This window comes from Morus notabilis, unplaced genomic scaffold (assembly GCF_000414095.1).
Source record: "Morus notabilis unplaced genomic scaffold, ASM41409v2 Scaffold281, whole genome shotgun sequence".
Classification (NCBI taxonomy): domain Eukaryota; kingdom Viridiplantae; phylum Streptophyta; class Magnoliopsida; order Rosales; family Moraceae; genus Morus; species Morus notabilis.
Window position 1 is genome coordinate 127592 of NW_010357693.1, and position 15401 is coordinate 142992.

Consider the following 15401-nt stretch of genomic DNA (forward strand, 5'->3'; position numbering starts at 1 on the left):
TTAGATATATGTAGGTAAAAGACACTTAAATGAGAAATATAATTATACCAAGAAGTGACTAATGTTTTGTAGTATTAAGAGGAAAAGGATTCTGGTCCTGCCGGTCAAGGAAGGGGAAGTTATGGTCATTTCATTTTTAAGTTTCAAGCACAAATTATACGGTTACCCTTTAAATTATAGGCCTTATTACAAAATATTACCGAACTTTAATTTGTAATGTCCGTTCTTCTAAATTTTAGAACTGTTTCAAGTTTTCGCCGTCTGTTAAAATTTTAACAGAATTAAGGGCATTTTAGTAAAAACAACAATAAATGTATTATATATATTTTTTATTTAGGGATTTGAGCGCCCAAGTTTTTCCTTTTTTTTTTCTTTGTTAATAATAGATTTTTGTTTTCTAGTAGAAGAATCCTACCGCTAATCGATCAAACAATCAATCCACATTCAAAAATTAATATGAGAAACAAGCCCACTGCAAATCGACGCGGAGGAGGCGACGAGTCTGTGGTCGATGTGTGCTTTGCGGGGCGGCGTTCTCTCTTCCGCAGAAGGTTCTCTCTATCGCCGGTGTGATGGAGGTCGGAGCTATGCAGAGAAGAAGAGGAGGCTGGACGGGCTCGAAGTGCTTCTGTCGGTCGGATTCTTCGATCCTTTTGTATGTGTCATTAAAAATGTTGCCTTACGTATCATTTTTCAAAAATTTCTCTTCCTCGAACTTTTTGCACGTAAGGCGTTGAATGTCAATACAAATACACAATACCGATAACATTTATCAAGGGAAAGTAAAAAGGAAAAAAAAAATCTCTAAAAAATAGGGAAAATAACTAATCACATGCATATGGGCTGTGTCGATGGTAATGGTGGAAAGTCGATTTCCTGCTTCGTATTCATTTCTCTTCTCACCCATGTCAAGTAAACATAAAGAAGCACATCCATCCGCTTTTCTTAGCACTTACACGTAGAAATTTACAGAGTAAACATATCAAATATCAAATATCAAAACCCAGAAGCAAAATCTTAATCTCGCAATAAAACTATGCATTATCAGTCCCGATTAAAACTTGGAAGTAAACATACACAATGACATTTTTTTTTTCTCTTGGAGTTGTGCTTCTAACAACTAATAAGATATCAATAGATGATAATAATGAGAACAAACGAGAAAGATGATAGATATGAAAACTTAGGCCCCGTTCACTTCACCGATTCGAGTTTAGAATTTGAGTTTTGCTACAGTAAAAAGCTCTCATAAACAATCACATCTAATTTTTTTGCACAGTAAAAAGGTCTCACATAAAATCACATCTCAACTCGAATTACAAACTCGAATCAGCGAAGTGAACGGACCCTTAACTAATTTCAGGGGCAATTTCGTAATTGTCCATTGAATACACACTAAAAATACTGTTGGAACAAAAAACATGATGAACGCGTTTGGAACTCGTTTTAAAATGATTTTGTTTTTTGTTTGAAAATGAAAATGAAAACGTTTTCAATCTTAGACATAAATCATTTTTAAAAATGCGTTTGGTAGTTTTATCAAGAGATTGTTTTCAGTATAAAAACTCATTAATGTTTCTCTTTCTCTCTCTGCTCGAGAGAGAACACGAAAATAAAAAATGAAAAACGACTAAAAGTCATTTTTTATTTCTCTCTCATTTTACACTAAACTAAAAAATCGTTTTCATTTTTATTTTTTATCTTTATTGCGTCAAACGCCGTTTTAGAAATATTTTTTATTTTTTCTTTCTCAAAAAACGTAAAAAATAAAAACGGGATCAATTCTAAACATGACCGTTGATTTAAACCCTCCAACCAATTACATGCACTTAGAGTTTTAAAAGAAAAGTAAATCTAAAACTAATCATGCTTATAGATATATAGCGTGTTTGAATAAGTGGATTTTCTCACAAAAATTTAAATTTTAGTTTAAATTTTTTGGTTTGCACCTATGAGCTAAATAACACCTTAAAGTCTGCAGTTTGTTAAAGAAAAAAGGAGAAAAAAGTAGAGAGAGAAAAAAGAGGTAAAAAAGTGTTCCCAAGTAACATAACTTCATATTTGCCAAAGAAAATACTAAAAGAACTTTCCAACGCGTATGTTAGTAGCAGGGAAAAAAAAAATAGCTAGAAAGAGAGACTATAAATCAACTACCTTGTTTCTGGTCAGGAATTTTGGTGTTGGTTATGACGTTAGTTTTAACATGTAAAGCGAATTATTAAGGTCTCGTTCAGTTGCTAATTTAAATTTATAATTCGAATTTAAATGTAATTTTATGTGAAAATTTTTAATTATAAAAAAAATAAATATGATTTTTTGTGATAACTTTTAACTGTAGCAAAATTGAAATTAAAAACTCAAATCAGTAAAATAAATGAGGCTTAAAACTCCCATGTTGTTTTCATTTAATTTGGTTTGAGTTTAATTTGTAGTTTATGAAAACATTTTATTGTACAACTGTGCCTTACAAAAGAAATAACAACGTGATTACATCTCGATATTAATTTATCACAATTTACCTTCTATTTTTGAGATAACAATTTAGACCTTTAGTTTAATCTTGGGTTAATCTCTCTCGTTTGTGCCTCTGAATTTTAGTGTTGTTCACAATTTACCCCCTAAAGTTTAAAAACTTTGCGAACAAGCCCTTAATATAGCTATTTGTGTAAAAATTTCAATCATTTTGTGAAGGAAACGTAATTTTTTTCTTTTTCTTGAAGAACATTATCATGCATTTTTCATATCTTCCTTAAAAATGGAGTAAGGCAGACATAGAAAATAAAATATGGCAAAGTTGGCTCATATATTTGTTATTAGTCAAATTGGAGGTTTTTATTCCAAAGCTTTAAGAAAGGGTTCCTATTATTTTATTTGTAATACTATTGTCTCATCGTCATCATAATAGATATTGTATTTGTTGGCTGCTCAATAGGAGGAAATTGATGGACGAAGAGAAAGGAAAAAGTCCGTTATTTGGGCTACATACATCATATAATCCTAATAAACACCAATAAAATCAATTAGGATACAAAAACAATCTTAAATTAACTAAAAAAAAATCATAAATCACGCTAGTTCCTCCACTGTACAAACAAAAATAATCCTAAAAATATAGGATTGTATTAAATATACTGAAACATCCAAGAAAAACCTGTGTACTTTTTAATGGGACCCTGGGATAGTATGACTGAACAAGACGAATTTCTGTAAAATACATTATCAAAAAAAAAAAAAAAAGTTCATGTTTTTAAACCTAAAAACTAACATACTACAACAATTATTGTATAAAATTCAAAAAAAAAAAAAATACAATACGGAGTTTCTCTGATACGTCAGTCTTACTTATAGTATCAGTTTTTGTTATTAGTCAAAACCTAGAGGCTTCTTATTTCAAGTTAAGTTCATATTATTTTATTTGTATTATTGTTGTCTCGTCATCAGCATAATGGATATTATATTTGTTGTTGTGGGAAAATTGATGGACGAAGTGAAAAGGCACAAAGTCCACGCGCCGCCGCCGGAACCACACGCCACCACCTCCAATGACACTACCAACACCAATTGTATCGGAACCGGTCGATCCACAAAATCCTTAAATTAATTAGGATTAGGATTTCACTCTCTATAAAATTTAGGATTTCACCAATTTCTCCTCTTGCTCTTTCTTTTTATCGGTCTGACATCACATACATAATACTAATTATCACTAATAAAATCAATTAGAAACCATAAATCAACAATTAAAAAAATTCACAAATCATGCAAGTTCCCCACAGTAAATATAAAGAAAAAAAAAACCCTAAAAATTTAGGATTGTATTATTTATAATAAAACATCTAAGAAAAATCTATGCTCTTTTAAACGGGAAATTGTATTATTTATAATAAAAGATCTAAGAAAAATCTGTGTTCTTTTTAACGGGAACCCCGCTCGCAAGAGTTCGATGAAACAAGATAAATACTTTTTTTAAATACTTTAACCGAAAAAAAAAGGCATTACAAGGTTTTAAACCTAAAAACAAAATGACGTACTATACCAAAACAATTAACAGTATAAAATTCTAAAAAAAAAAAAAAGAAAAAAAAAGAATTGAGTCATAATACCAATAAGTCAGATTTGTTCACAAATCTTCAAAATTAATTGTTATCCACAGCTGTAAGGAGTAACAATAGCTCTTATATCCAAATGCCATTTACCTGCATCATAGCCGTTGACATCATAAAAAAGGCAACCAATCAGACGGTAAAGGGAAAGCCATACAGGGGCGACCTGAGAACACATGAAACAACCACCACATTGTGAGATAAATAAATATAAATAATTTATTCGTGTATTCTCAGGTAACCCCTGTGAGACTCCTCTACCAAAAGCTCTTTTTCAAGGCAGTTTTTGTTGAAAGACTTTGTGGAAAACCGTGGATTTCACAACTATATATATAACTATAAGTGAGAGACTATACAAGATAATTTGGTGAGTACCACTTTTCTTCTTTCTTTTGTGAATTGTACTACACAAACCAGTACGATGTTAGAAAATGGCCACAAATTGGGAGGGAGTACAACTTTGTACTTCTCATGTGTGCAAGTTTTATTTTTGTAGTGGTACTATTGTATCTCTCTTTCTCTTCGAATTGTAGGATAACAGGATTCATCACATGGCTTGGGTAACATAAAAATGGTAGTAAAAACAGGTGATAGGATAACAAGTTTTAATCATATAATTAATCTTTTTATATTTTAGCATTATTAAACATTCCGACGCGGTTGTGACCCTACAAGTGTGACTCATTTCTTATGAGCGGGAAGGTCACAGAACGGAATTAAAAATTATTTTTTATATTTTCAGTGTTAGAACTTGTTCCTTTAAAATTGTAATATTTACCTTAAATTTTATTAAGTAGGCTGTAATATCCAAACATAGCATATTAATTTTCTAGACACTTAAAATATTATCATACTTTTGCAATTTCTTTTTTTCGCATGAAAATTACATCTTGATATTTTGTGTTTTATTGAAATGACGAAATGATATTTTCGCGTTTCAATAATATCAAATAAGTACCTTGTACACTTTAAAGTGTCGTCCCTATACCACAGGTCCTAATCTAAAGGCTCGTACGTAAAACAATTTTGTAGTTAAATAAATTAGAGACGTGTCAATAGAGATGATCGCAAATTTAAATTGTCCCCACTCAAAAGAGGTGAGACCTAAGAAAGGAGTTTCTTTTCCATTTATTTTATTAACTTTTGTTTTGGGAAAATATTTACCGATATTTTCAAAAAGCTCCCTTAAGATTGAAATAAAATGAAAATGTTAACCTAACATTTTTTGGAATTACAAAAGCAACCCCTCAAATTATAAAATCTATAAAACATTAATTCGCAATGTGTGAATTAAATATATATTGATACAATCACAAATATTTAAGGTGTGTTCTTTTCACAACTCAAATTACAGGTTAAATCTTTTTATGTGAGAGAAAATATTGTAATAAAAGAACTTGAGTTTTGATTTGAGGATTGAAAAAAACAAAGCCAAATAGTTAATGTATGTATTTGTGCGTGAACAAGTTATCCAAAGGTAAACGAATTGGCATTATTCTAATTGCAAGGGCTAATTACGAATTTACGAGTTTATTTTATCTTCTCAATTTATCTTTTACTTTAGAAATTCATTTGAATTTGTAATTCACAGATAAAAACAAAAAAGGGTGGAAAGACTATAATACCCTTAAATAGTTTCTAATAATATAAACATTTAAAAACGTAAAAAACCATAAAACAAAACATAAAATTTCAAAAAAAGAAGATCTTTAATTTTATGTTTTTTAAATATTTAAAATATTTTTGTTGTTTTTGCTCAAAAAAAATTCCATAAATAAATTCAATTTAATTAAGATTTTATCTTTTATTTGGCTTTTTTTTTTTTGTTCTTTTACAAAGTGCACGAGTGATGAAGTCAGAACAAGTTTTTTAAGAAAAATGGAATTAAAGGTGACTATGGAGATATGTATAGATATATATTCATGAAGACATTTTTTTTTCTTTTGCTAAAAGCATGTGTATGGAAAAATAGCATGAGCAGTAGCCAGAAACCGTCAATCTCAAAAAATAATAATAATAATAATAATAAAAAAGAAAAAGTCTAGAACCCTAACATGAGCCTAAAGGCCAAACCCAGTTCAGTAATTGTACTAGAGATATTCAACTGAATTGATATCAAGTGGGAATTGAATTGGATGCAATCTAGAAGAGTAGACCATTATACGATAAGCTTTTTTTTTTTTTGCCTTTTCACTGAAAGGTTGTACGATAAGTTGTACTTTAACTTTTAGTGACTCTAAATTATAATTTAAAATTATTTTTATTTTATGTATATTTTTTTTAAAAAATATTATAATAAATTACGAATTATAATTTAAATTATGGTATGAATCTCCCTTTTAAACACACTAGTGTAGAAGGAACGATGATGCTTAGGCTTTAACTATCCTCCTTATTCGTGCGTGATCTAAGGAGTCAGATATCGTGTTTAGGAGGCGGAGTGTGTCATCTCAATCCCATTAAAGATTAATAAATATCAAATTAATAAAAATAATTTTTACCTAATTCACTTAAAAAGTAAAGAAGATAAGCAAAAATGGTTGTGTTATAGTTTTAGTTAAATTTTTTTGTTTAATTCATGTCCTTAAAAATTTAAGGGATTTCTAACCCCGTCATTATTCACATGGTAGCTGTGCTTTTGCTGTATAATTTGTATGAACCTAGCTCTGCTCTTTGACAATAAATTTCTTTTTGGAGTTGAAAAATGGTAATTGTTGAGAATTTTTCTGTGGTAGGAATTGTACTGCTTTCTTAATCATTAGATTAATTTCTTCATAGTGTGATTTATGAGTGTTCGTGTTAAATATTTGTATTGCGCTAAAGAAAATTGCTCCTATTCTTATATCAAATAATTAAAAAATTAATCTAATAATTAAAATAGTAGTTTCTAAATATTGTACTTTTCACTATTAGTAAGTAATTTTTTTAATCGTTAAATTAATTTTTTAACGTTCTGATCTAAGAGTGATCATATTAAAAAGTTACAATGCGATTCTCTGCTCCTATTTATATATCAAACCATTGAAAAATTAATTTTATAATTAAATCTGCAATACCTACTATATGAAAATGAACAAGAGAAAATTGTTAGACTAATCCTTAGAAAATTGAAAATAAATAAGAGTACATGAGATTAGATTTTAATCTCTTACTCTTAATTAACACCCTTTAATTAATATAATTATTTGACTAAAAAGCATATTAATCAATAATAATGAGTAAAATTTCAACTTATGCCCTCTGACTCTAAAAGTCTGTTTAGTTCACTGATTCGAGTTTTTAATTTGAACTAAAATGTGATTTTATGTGAAAATTTTTTATTGTAATAAAAAAAATTAAATGTGACTGTTTTTTAAAATTTTTTACATTAATAAAATGTAAATTTTAAATCCAAATCGATGAAATGAGAATAAATGGGTCGTAAGGGTATTTGTCACTTTTTACGGATGGACAAACAGCTCTCCTTGACGTAGAGCCATTTATTTTTTGCTCAAGCTTATGTAGAGCCATTATTTAAGCATCTGAAAGTTCATCCAGCAGTAATCATAAACGTAAGATAACAGCTATATAAGATTGTGGTAACTGGTAGGAGATTAAGCAATTTAAATAAATCAAATTTCTCTTTATAACTCTACGATGAATTTCCGGTTCTAATAATCTTTTATGGCTACTTCCATAACCCCATTTGCTCACAACTCAGCTCTTTCATTTCAACAAAGCAGAGCCACCCAAACTAATCCCAAAACCTTTCATTTTCATACCGGAAAATGGCGCCAAATGACTCCAACGGCCACAGAATCCAAAAGTTTCTCAAAAAATACAGAGGCCCATATAAACAATTTTGGTTCTTTTACTGGTACTTCAGATCCTGAAAAGTGGATTTTGAAAAATGTTGCACAGTTTCTACACTCCATGGATTTTACCAACCCAGATGAGTGTTGTGAAACCTATGCTGAAATTCTTCGGAAATGTCGAAAACTCGGAAATTTGGAGTTGGGTTTTCAAGTTCATGCTCATTTGATTGTTAATGGCGTTGAATTGTGTGAATTTCTTGGTGGTCAGTTGCTGGAGACGTATTGTAAGCTTGGCTGTGTTGAAGATGCACGCAAGCTGTTTGCGAAAATGCCTGAAAGAAATGTTTTTAGCTGGACGTCCATGATGGAGATGTACTATAGACTGGGCGATTATACAGAGGTGATGACACTGTATTATGGGATGATTGGTGAAGGAATACGACCCGATCATTTTGTTTTCCCGAAGGTTTTCAAAGCCTGTTCGGAGTTGAGGGATTACAAAGTAGGAAAACATGTTTATGATTACATGTTGAGCATTGGGTTTGAGGGGAATGCTTGGGTTAAAAGGTCTTTCCTTGAAATGTTTGTTAAGTGCGGAAGGATTGATATTGCCAGACGGTTGTTTGAAGAGATGAAATTTAAGGACGTTTTCATGTGGAACATAATGGTTTCGGGTTATGCAATAAAGGGTGAATTCAGAAAAGCTTTGAGGTATATTAATGCCATGAAGCTTTCTGGGGTAATGCCTGACCGAGTAACTTGGAATTCGCTTATTGCAGGTTTTATTCAGAACAGGCGGCTAAATGTGGCTTTCAAATATCTTTCCGAGTTGAGTGATTCGGAAGATTACAGTCCGGATGTTGTATCTTGGACTGCAGTGATATCAGGATATGAAAAGAATGGTTATTCCTCTCAAGCATTGAGCTTGTTTAGGAAAATGCTGAGGAAAGGAGTGAGACCGAATTCTGTTACCATTGCAAGTGTGGTTTCATGTTGTACCAACTTGTCATTGTCTCAACACGGCAAGGAGATCCATGGCTATTGTATAAAGAGAAGTGAATTGGACTCAGATTTGCTCGTGAGTAACGCATTGGTCGACTTCTATGCTAAATGCTCTTCCTTGCAATTTGCACGTCAAAAATTCGATAATATCATACAAAAGGATTTAATATCTTGGAATTCAATGCTGTCTGGTTATGCTCTTGGGGGTTGTTATGAGGAAGTTGTTAGGATTCTTAGCGAAATGAAAGCACGAGGCGTGAAATCCGACATTGTTACATGGAACGGATTGATAACGGGCTTTACTCAAACAGGAGATGGAAAATCTGCGCTGGAATTTTTATATAGGATGTGCAGGACAAGTATAAAGCCCAACTCAACTACTTTATCAGGGGCTCTCACTGCTTGCGCCCAAATGAGAGATTTGAGATTAGGAAAGGAGATTCATGGATACTTATTTAGGCATCAAATTGAACTGTCAACAGGTATTGGGAGTGCTCTCATTTCGATGTACGCGAGATGTGAATCTCTGGAACTAGCATACTCTGTGTTTGGTGAACTTTCTACCAAAGATGTTGTTGTGTGGAATTCGATTATCGCTGCTTGTGCACAAAGCAGACAAGGGGTTAGTGCCTTAAATTTGTTACGAGATATGAATCTGGTCGATGTAAGACCAGACACTGTGACGATGATTTCTGTACTTAAAGCTTGTTCAAGATTAGCAGCTTTGCGCCAAGGTAAAGAGATTCACCAATACATAACCAGACATGGGTTAGATACTGGTAGCTTTGTATGGAATGCCCTTATTGACATGTATGGTCGAAGTGGGTCGATCCAAAATAGTCGAAGAGTTTTTGATGCAATGCCCCATAAGTCAGACATGGGTTAGATACTGGTAGCTTTGTATGGAATGCCCTTATTGACATGTATGGTCGATGTGGGTCGATCCAAAATAGTCGAAGAGTTTTTGATGCAATGCCCCATAAGGATCTTGTCTCCTGGAACGTGATGATATCAATGTATGGGATGCACGGCTTTGGAATGGATGCTGTGAACCTTTTTCAACAAATGAGAACAGTGGGACTAAAACCAAACTATGTCACATTCACAAATCTATTATCGGCTTGTACTCACTCGGGACTAGTAAACGAAGGATGGGAATATTTCAAATTGATGAAGGAGGAATATGCCATGGAACCGGCTATGGAGCAATATGCTTGTATTGTCGATCTTAGGGCCCGAGCAGGACAATTTGATGAATCCATGGAGTTTATAAGAGAGATGCCATTTGAGCCAAATGCAGCAGTTTGGGGTTCACTTCTAGGTGCTTGTAGGATTCACTCCAACCCCAACCTTGCGGAATATGCTGCCAAGCATCTTTTCGAGCTCGAGCCACAAAGTTCCGGGAACTATATCCTTCTAGCCAACATTTACTCTGCAGCAGGAAGGTGGGAGGATGCAGCCAAGATTCGTGGTTTGATGAAGGAACGGGGAGTGACGAAATCTCCGGGATGCAGTTGGATTGAGGTCAAAAGAAAGGTCCACAGCTTCATTGCTGGGGACGCTTCACATCCGTCGATGGAGGCCATATCAGAAAAGATGGAGAGCTTGTATGTGCAGATAAAGAAGTTGGGGTATGTCCCCGAAACAGGTTTTGTGTTGCGGAAAGTTGAAGAAGGTGAGAAGGAGTTCAACCTTTGTGGCCACAGTGAAAAGCTCGCTTTAGCTTTCGGCTTGATTAGTACACCGGCTCGAACCCCTTTAAGAATAATCAAGAACTTGAGGATTTGTGGAGACTGTCATACTGCAGCAAAATATATATCCAAGGTTGAAGAAAGGGAGATCATAATGAGGGATAACTACAGATTTCACCACTTCTATCAAGGTGTTTGCTCTTGTGGGGATTACTGGTGAATTGGACTAAGAATCACAACACCAATAACCAAAACTTGAGTCAAGTGAATTTCTATTTTGATTTAAATTGTAATCCAAAAGACGCATGGAGTGGTCAGAAGATCAAAATGCTTAAAAGGCCTCAGAAAAATGTGGCCAGAGTTACTGTCTTTTGTGTAAATACTACTAAGTCCACATACATTTTTCATTCAGAAATTTTGTATCTTATTCTTTTTGGTAAGTAAAGGTGCAATGTAAATGATTTAGTTTTGCCTCCTGTATCATTTTAATAATCCTGTTGAGTGTTGACATGATTAAACTTGCTTGGAATATAACCCTCCAACAAATACGTTTGGCTTGTGGATGCTATAAAGCACTTCTAAAACATTATTATGATGCTATAGAATTACCTGGTCACTAGATTAAATATATTTCAAGGTCGCTTTTTATACGTTGCATACTGAAATTATTCTACCTGATCCAAAGACTAGCTTTTTAAGGGATATGAGGCTTAACTATTGAAATTAGGTTTGTCATATTAATTTATTATATCCTTCCAAACTGATGTCTACGAGAGTAAACAAAGTGCTACAGAGGGGTTTGTACTAGTCGGGCCATCTCTTTTTAGTGGTCTCAGTGCTACGAGTAAGAGTTTGTTTGGTAGGAGAGAAAAGTAGAGAGAGTGCGTGGTGCCGATTAATGAAAAAAAATTTAAATTTATTGTTGTTTAGTAAGAGAGAAAAAAAAAAAGAAATGGATTGGACGAGGAATTTTACTCTTCCGAAGATGAGGGTTGGAGAATCCATATCAATTACAATAAGATAAGGGTGATTTCTTTCCTTCCTATTTTCAATTGTTACTTAAAAGACTAGTTTGTTAAGGGGAAGATAAATAAGGCGGGCCAGTACTGTGATCATGATATATACATCAATTGTTTCTTTGTTAAAAAATTATTATTTAAAGGAAGCCGCTTTTTAATAAAGTCATTGTTTTTAAAGGCACTATGAAATTCTCACTAAGCAGTGTGCACATTGCAACTTTTTACTGTTGCTTAACGAACTTGATTGAAAATATAATTGTTTTAATAAAAAGCAAACATGCATTAATTCCTTTACGCCTAAGTAAAGCTCCAATTGCTGAATAAAAAATGAAAAAGAACTCTGATTTCTTATAAAAGCTTATTATTATTATTAACCATAAATAGAGAGCAGGACTATTAAAATGATCCATGGAAATCTTCTAGAGTGTTTTTGTTTTTGTTTTCACATAGACGACATTAGAACTGTGAATGGCGAATGAACATAAAGATGAAATTGACTTCAACGTTTTAGGTTCCTTGCTTATCACGGGTCTATTTCTATAAGTTTATGGTTCTGTGACTATTATGGAGTTAAGAAACAGATTTTATTAATTTCTTCATCTAATTATTATTCTATTCAAAGATTTATAAATTCACTAAAATATTATTTGACCTAATAATTGGCTCCGTGACTCCAACTAGTTTGTTCATTTGGAAATAGTTTTGCACATGATCAAGGTTTGGGTGTTTGATTCTCTTCTCCATCATCTTGGAAAAGAGGAAGGAAAAAAAAAAAAAAACACACACATTATACATACATATGTACACGAGTGTGGTTTTAATAGTTACTCTAATATTATATTGATACTATAGTTGTAATAAATTAATTAGTTGACTAAAAAAATTTATTACAATTAATAAAATTAAATTTTTATTAAACCACGTCATTAAATATTTAAGGGGTAATATACATGTACATATATAAAAAATATATACGTATTTATATTTCTGAAAACAAGAAACTAAAAAAGTGGGCAAACATCTTGCTTCACTCCTACGTGACTTTGAATTCCTGTGATCATATATGGCTTAAATTTATTTATCATATACACAAAAAGACAAACATTTGGTCATTAGATTACCGACAAGACAACAAAAAGATGCACACATTACTCCCAAACATGAGATTCCCATACAAAATTATTTGATCGCAACAAAATAAAGATAAATTAACAAATCACGTCCTCTTATTCCACAAATCCAACTTTTTGACCTGATCGTGATTGGGCTGCTGATTTGGCCAGCACTGAAAATTCCGATAAGAACGTGACAAGAACCAATAACTAATTTCTCTTATTCGCGTGTAAATGTTGTTTGGCCACTTTTCATATATTAAAAACAATGTTGTTGAAAGACATTTGAAGATAGTTTTGGAAGAAGATCAAAACACAGCTCTACATATATACAATAATCACCAAAACAATATGGAAACCCCATTAGTCCTCTATTTGCAAAACAATATGGAAACCCCAAATGAATTCTATTGCTATCTAAGCGCAGCCACAAGTCCAGTTAGTGTAAGCAGCCTAGAAGACAGCATGAACTTCTATAGTGCACCAACTAGTCCCACATCGGAAGTGTCAGACGCCATGTTTGGAAGCCAAACAGAGCCAACGACTCCAACAAGATCATATGATCATGACCACACCAACTACTCCAATCTTGATGATCATCATCTTGACTTTGAGTTCGAGACAAGCCGCCGTTTCAATCATTCCACCGACGTGCGAGAGTTGGAAAACACGAAGGGTAAAGAGAAACCGCGGAATAACCGAGACAGTGGCGGTTTTCTTCCACCCATGGCCTTTGCCGATGAGCTGTTTTGTGATGGCAAAGTGGTGCCTCTGGCTGCTCCTCAGCTTAAACTTCCCCCGGGTTTTTACGGCGGAAACGACAAGTTTCGAGGTCGAAGCAGTGTCGGGGAAGAACCGAGGTCTCCTCGATCGGTTGTCAGGCTGCCGTTTTCGCGTCAATGCTTGTGGAATGATGATTTTGATCCCTTCATGGTGGCTCTAGAGAACGTTAAGGAGGGGAAGAAAATGGAGGGAAAGAATGGTAGACGTGCTCGGTCGCTTTCTCCGATAAGGTCCAGGCCCGATGAATACTCAATGGGCTCGCTTAAGGCCCAGAGGGAGATGGGAGATAACTCAGAGAAGCAATTGGGCTCAAATGGGCTGAGAAAGCACAATTCAACGGCTTCAGCAACATGGGCAGTACAAAGCCCAATAGTAGATATTGGGTTCGAGTCGAATGGGCTAAGGTGGCAGCCTAATGGGTTGCCTGTGATGAAACAAGAGGGAAAATGCACAAAAGGGCTGGTGGAGCCCAAAGGAGTCGTGTTTGCGAGGCGAGTGAGGCGGGTTAAAATGGATCAGGAGAAGCCCACTGGGCCTAGCACGACATCAGTCCAACGGTCCACATCGGAGACGAGTAAGTTGTCTACAGGAAGTGGAGGGTCCACTGCGAGGCAGAAAATTATGAGGCTTCTGTTTAGGGTTGGATCTAGTAAAGAAAGTGATGAAAAAAAGCTAAAAGAAGGTAATTCAGGCTTGTGGAACTGGAAACCAACTTTTCTGAGGAGATTGAGCATTAGGTCCATGGGACAAGCCCAATATAATAGGGATGAAAGGCTAGTGTCCGAAGTAGCCCAAATGACAATTGTACAATACAGACCTAGGTTGTCCCTTTGCATGGGCTATGGGCCGAAGTATGCACAATGATGGCCCAATTTCATGGGTCTTTCCTCTTGGAAAAGTTTCCTTACATTTTAAAAGTGATTTATCAATATATGAATCCAAAATGAAAAAATGGCTTGTAAGTGGTAGAATGTAATGCTGTTGTAGTGCTTGAAATAGTTTGTAAACGATTAAAAAAAAAAAAATCAGCATTTCTATGTATAGGGGCAATCTTGGAATTCTAGGGGAAAAATTGTGGGAGAATTGTGCTATCTTGAAAGATTCATAATTATGAGGTGATGTTTTGCTGTATGTGAAAATGGATGGCATAACATTGTAGGAGAAAAAATGTAGATTGAAGTGAAGGTTGTAATTACTTGGTCAGGTTAATTGTATAGTCAATTATGAATGCATAAATTGTTAGAGCAATAAACCAGATGTATGATAATGATAAGGAAGAAACGGATCAGAGAAAAGACAAAAATGTTTAAGGCCCTAGTGCGTAGAGAGCGACCAAATTGAAAAAATAAATAAATAATAATAATAATAATTGTTAGACTTATATTTTTAGAGTGTATGAGTTTAGAGTTTAGAATTTACTTTGTTGTAAATTTCTCATCAAATATAACATATGAGAAATTTACATTTAATTATTATTAGTTGAAATATTTACTTTTCATGTAATCGTTGTAACTTTTAGATTTTCTAATTATTTTAAAAATAAAAATTTATTTTTACAACTTTTAAAGTTCAATAATTATGAGAAAAAATAGATTTAACATTTTAATGACATTATACATTAGAATAAAGATGAAATAACATATATCATATCACACTTTTTAATACTAAATATACAATTAACATTAACATTTACATTAAAAATAGTCTTAATATACAAATCTCTTAAAATATCTCCCGTAAATGTTGTAATAGAAAATCATTCCTTGTATTATTTAGGAGTAATTTCGGCATTTTCTCACTTTTGAAATCCTGAATTGTGAAAAACACAAATTCTCATTGGATCATATTTGATCTTTTTAAACAATATAACTATATATACAAATATATATATATATAC

General features: G+C 33.2%; 1 protein-coding gene across 1 annotated transcript; it reads left to right on the forward strand.

Annotated features, from left to right (window-relative positions):
- The first annotated feature begins 7880 nt into the window (after nucleotides 1-7880).
- LOC21396708 (pentatricopeptide repeat-containing protein At5g16860) lies at nucleotides 7881-10942 on the forward strand. The gene is made up of 2 exons (XM_010090655.2): nucleotides 7881-9633; nucleotides 9786-10942. The coding sequence occupies exons 1-2, from the start codon at nucleotides 7881-7883 to the stop codon at nucleotides 10808-10810; spliced, it is 2778 nt and encodes a 925-aa protein (XP_010088957.2). The 3' UTR covers nucleotides 10811-10942.
- The last annotated feature ends 4459 nt before the right edge of the window (nucleotides 10943-15401 follow it).

Coding starts and splice junctions, on each gene's coding strand:
- LOC21396708 (XM_010090655.2), top strand. CDS start 7,881: ATGACTCCAACGGCCACAGAATCCAAAAGTTTCTCAAAAAATACAGAG. Junction 9,634..9,785: donor ATTAGCAGCTTTGCGCCAAG/GTAAAGAGATTC, acceptor GACATGGGTTAG/ATACTGGTAGCTTTGTATGG.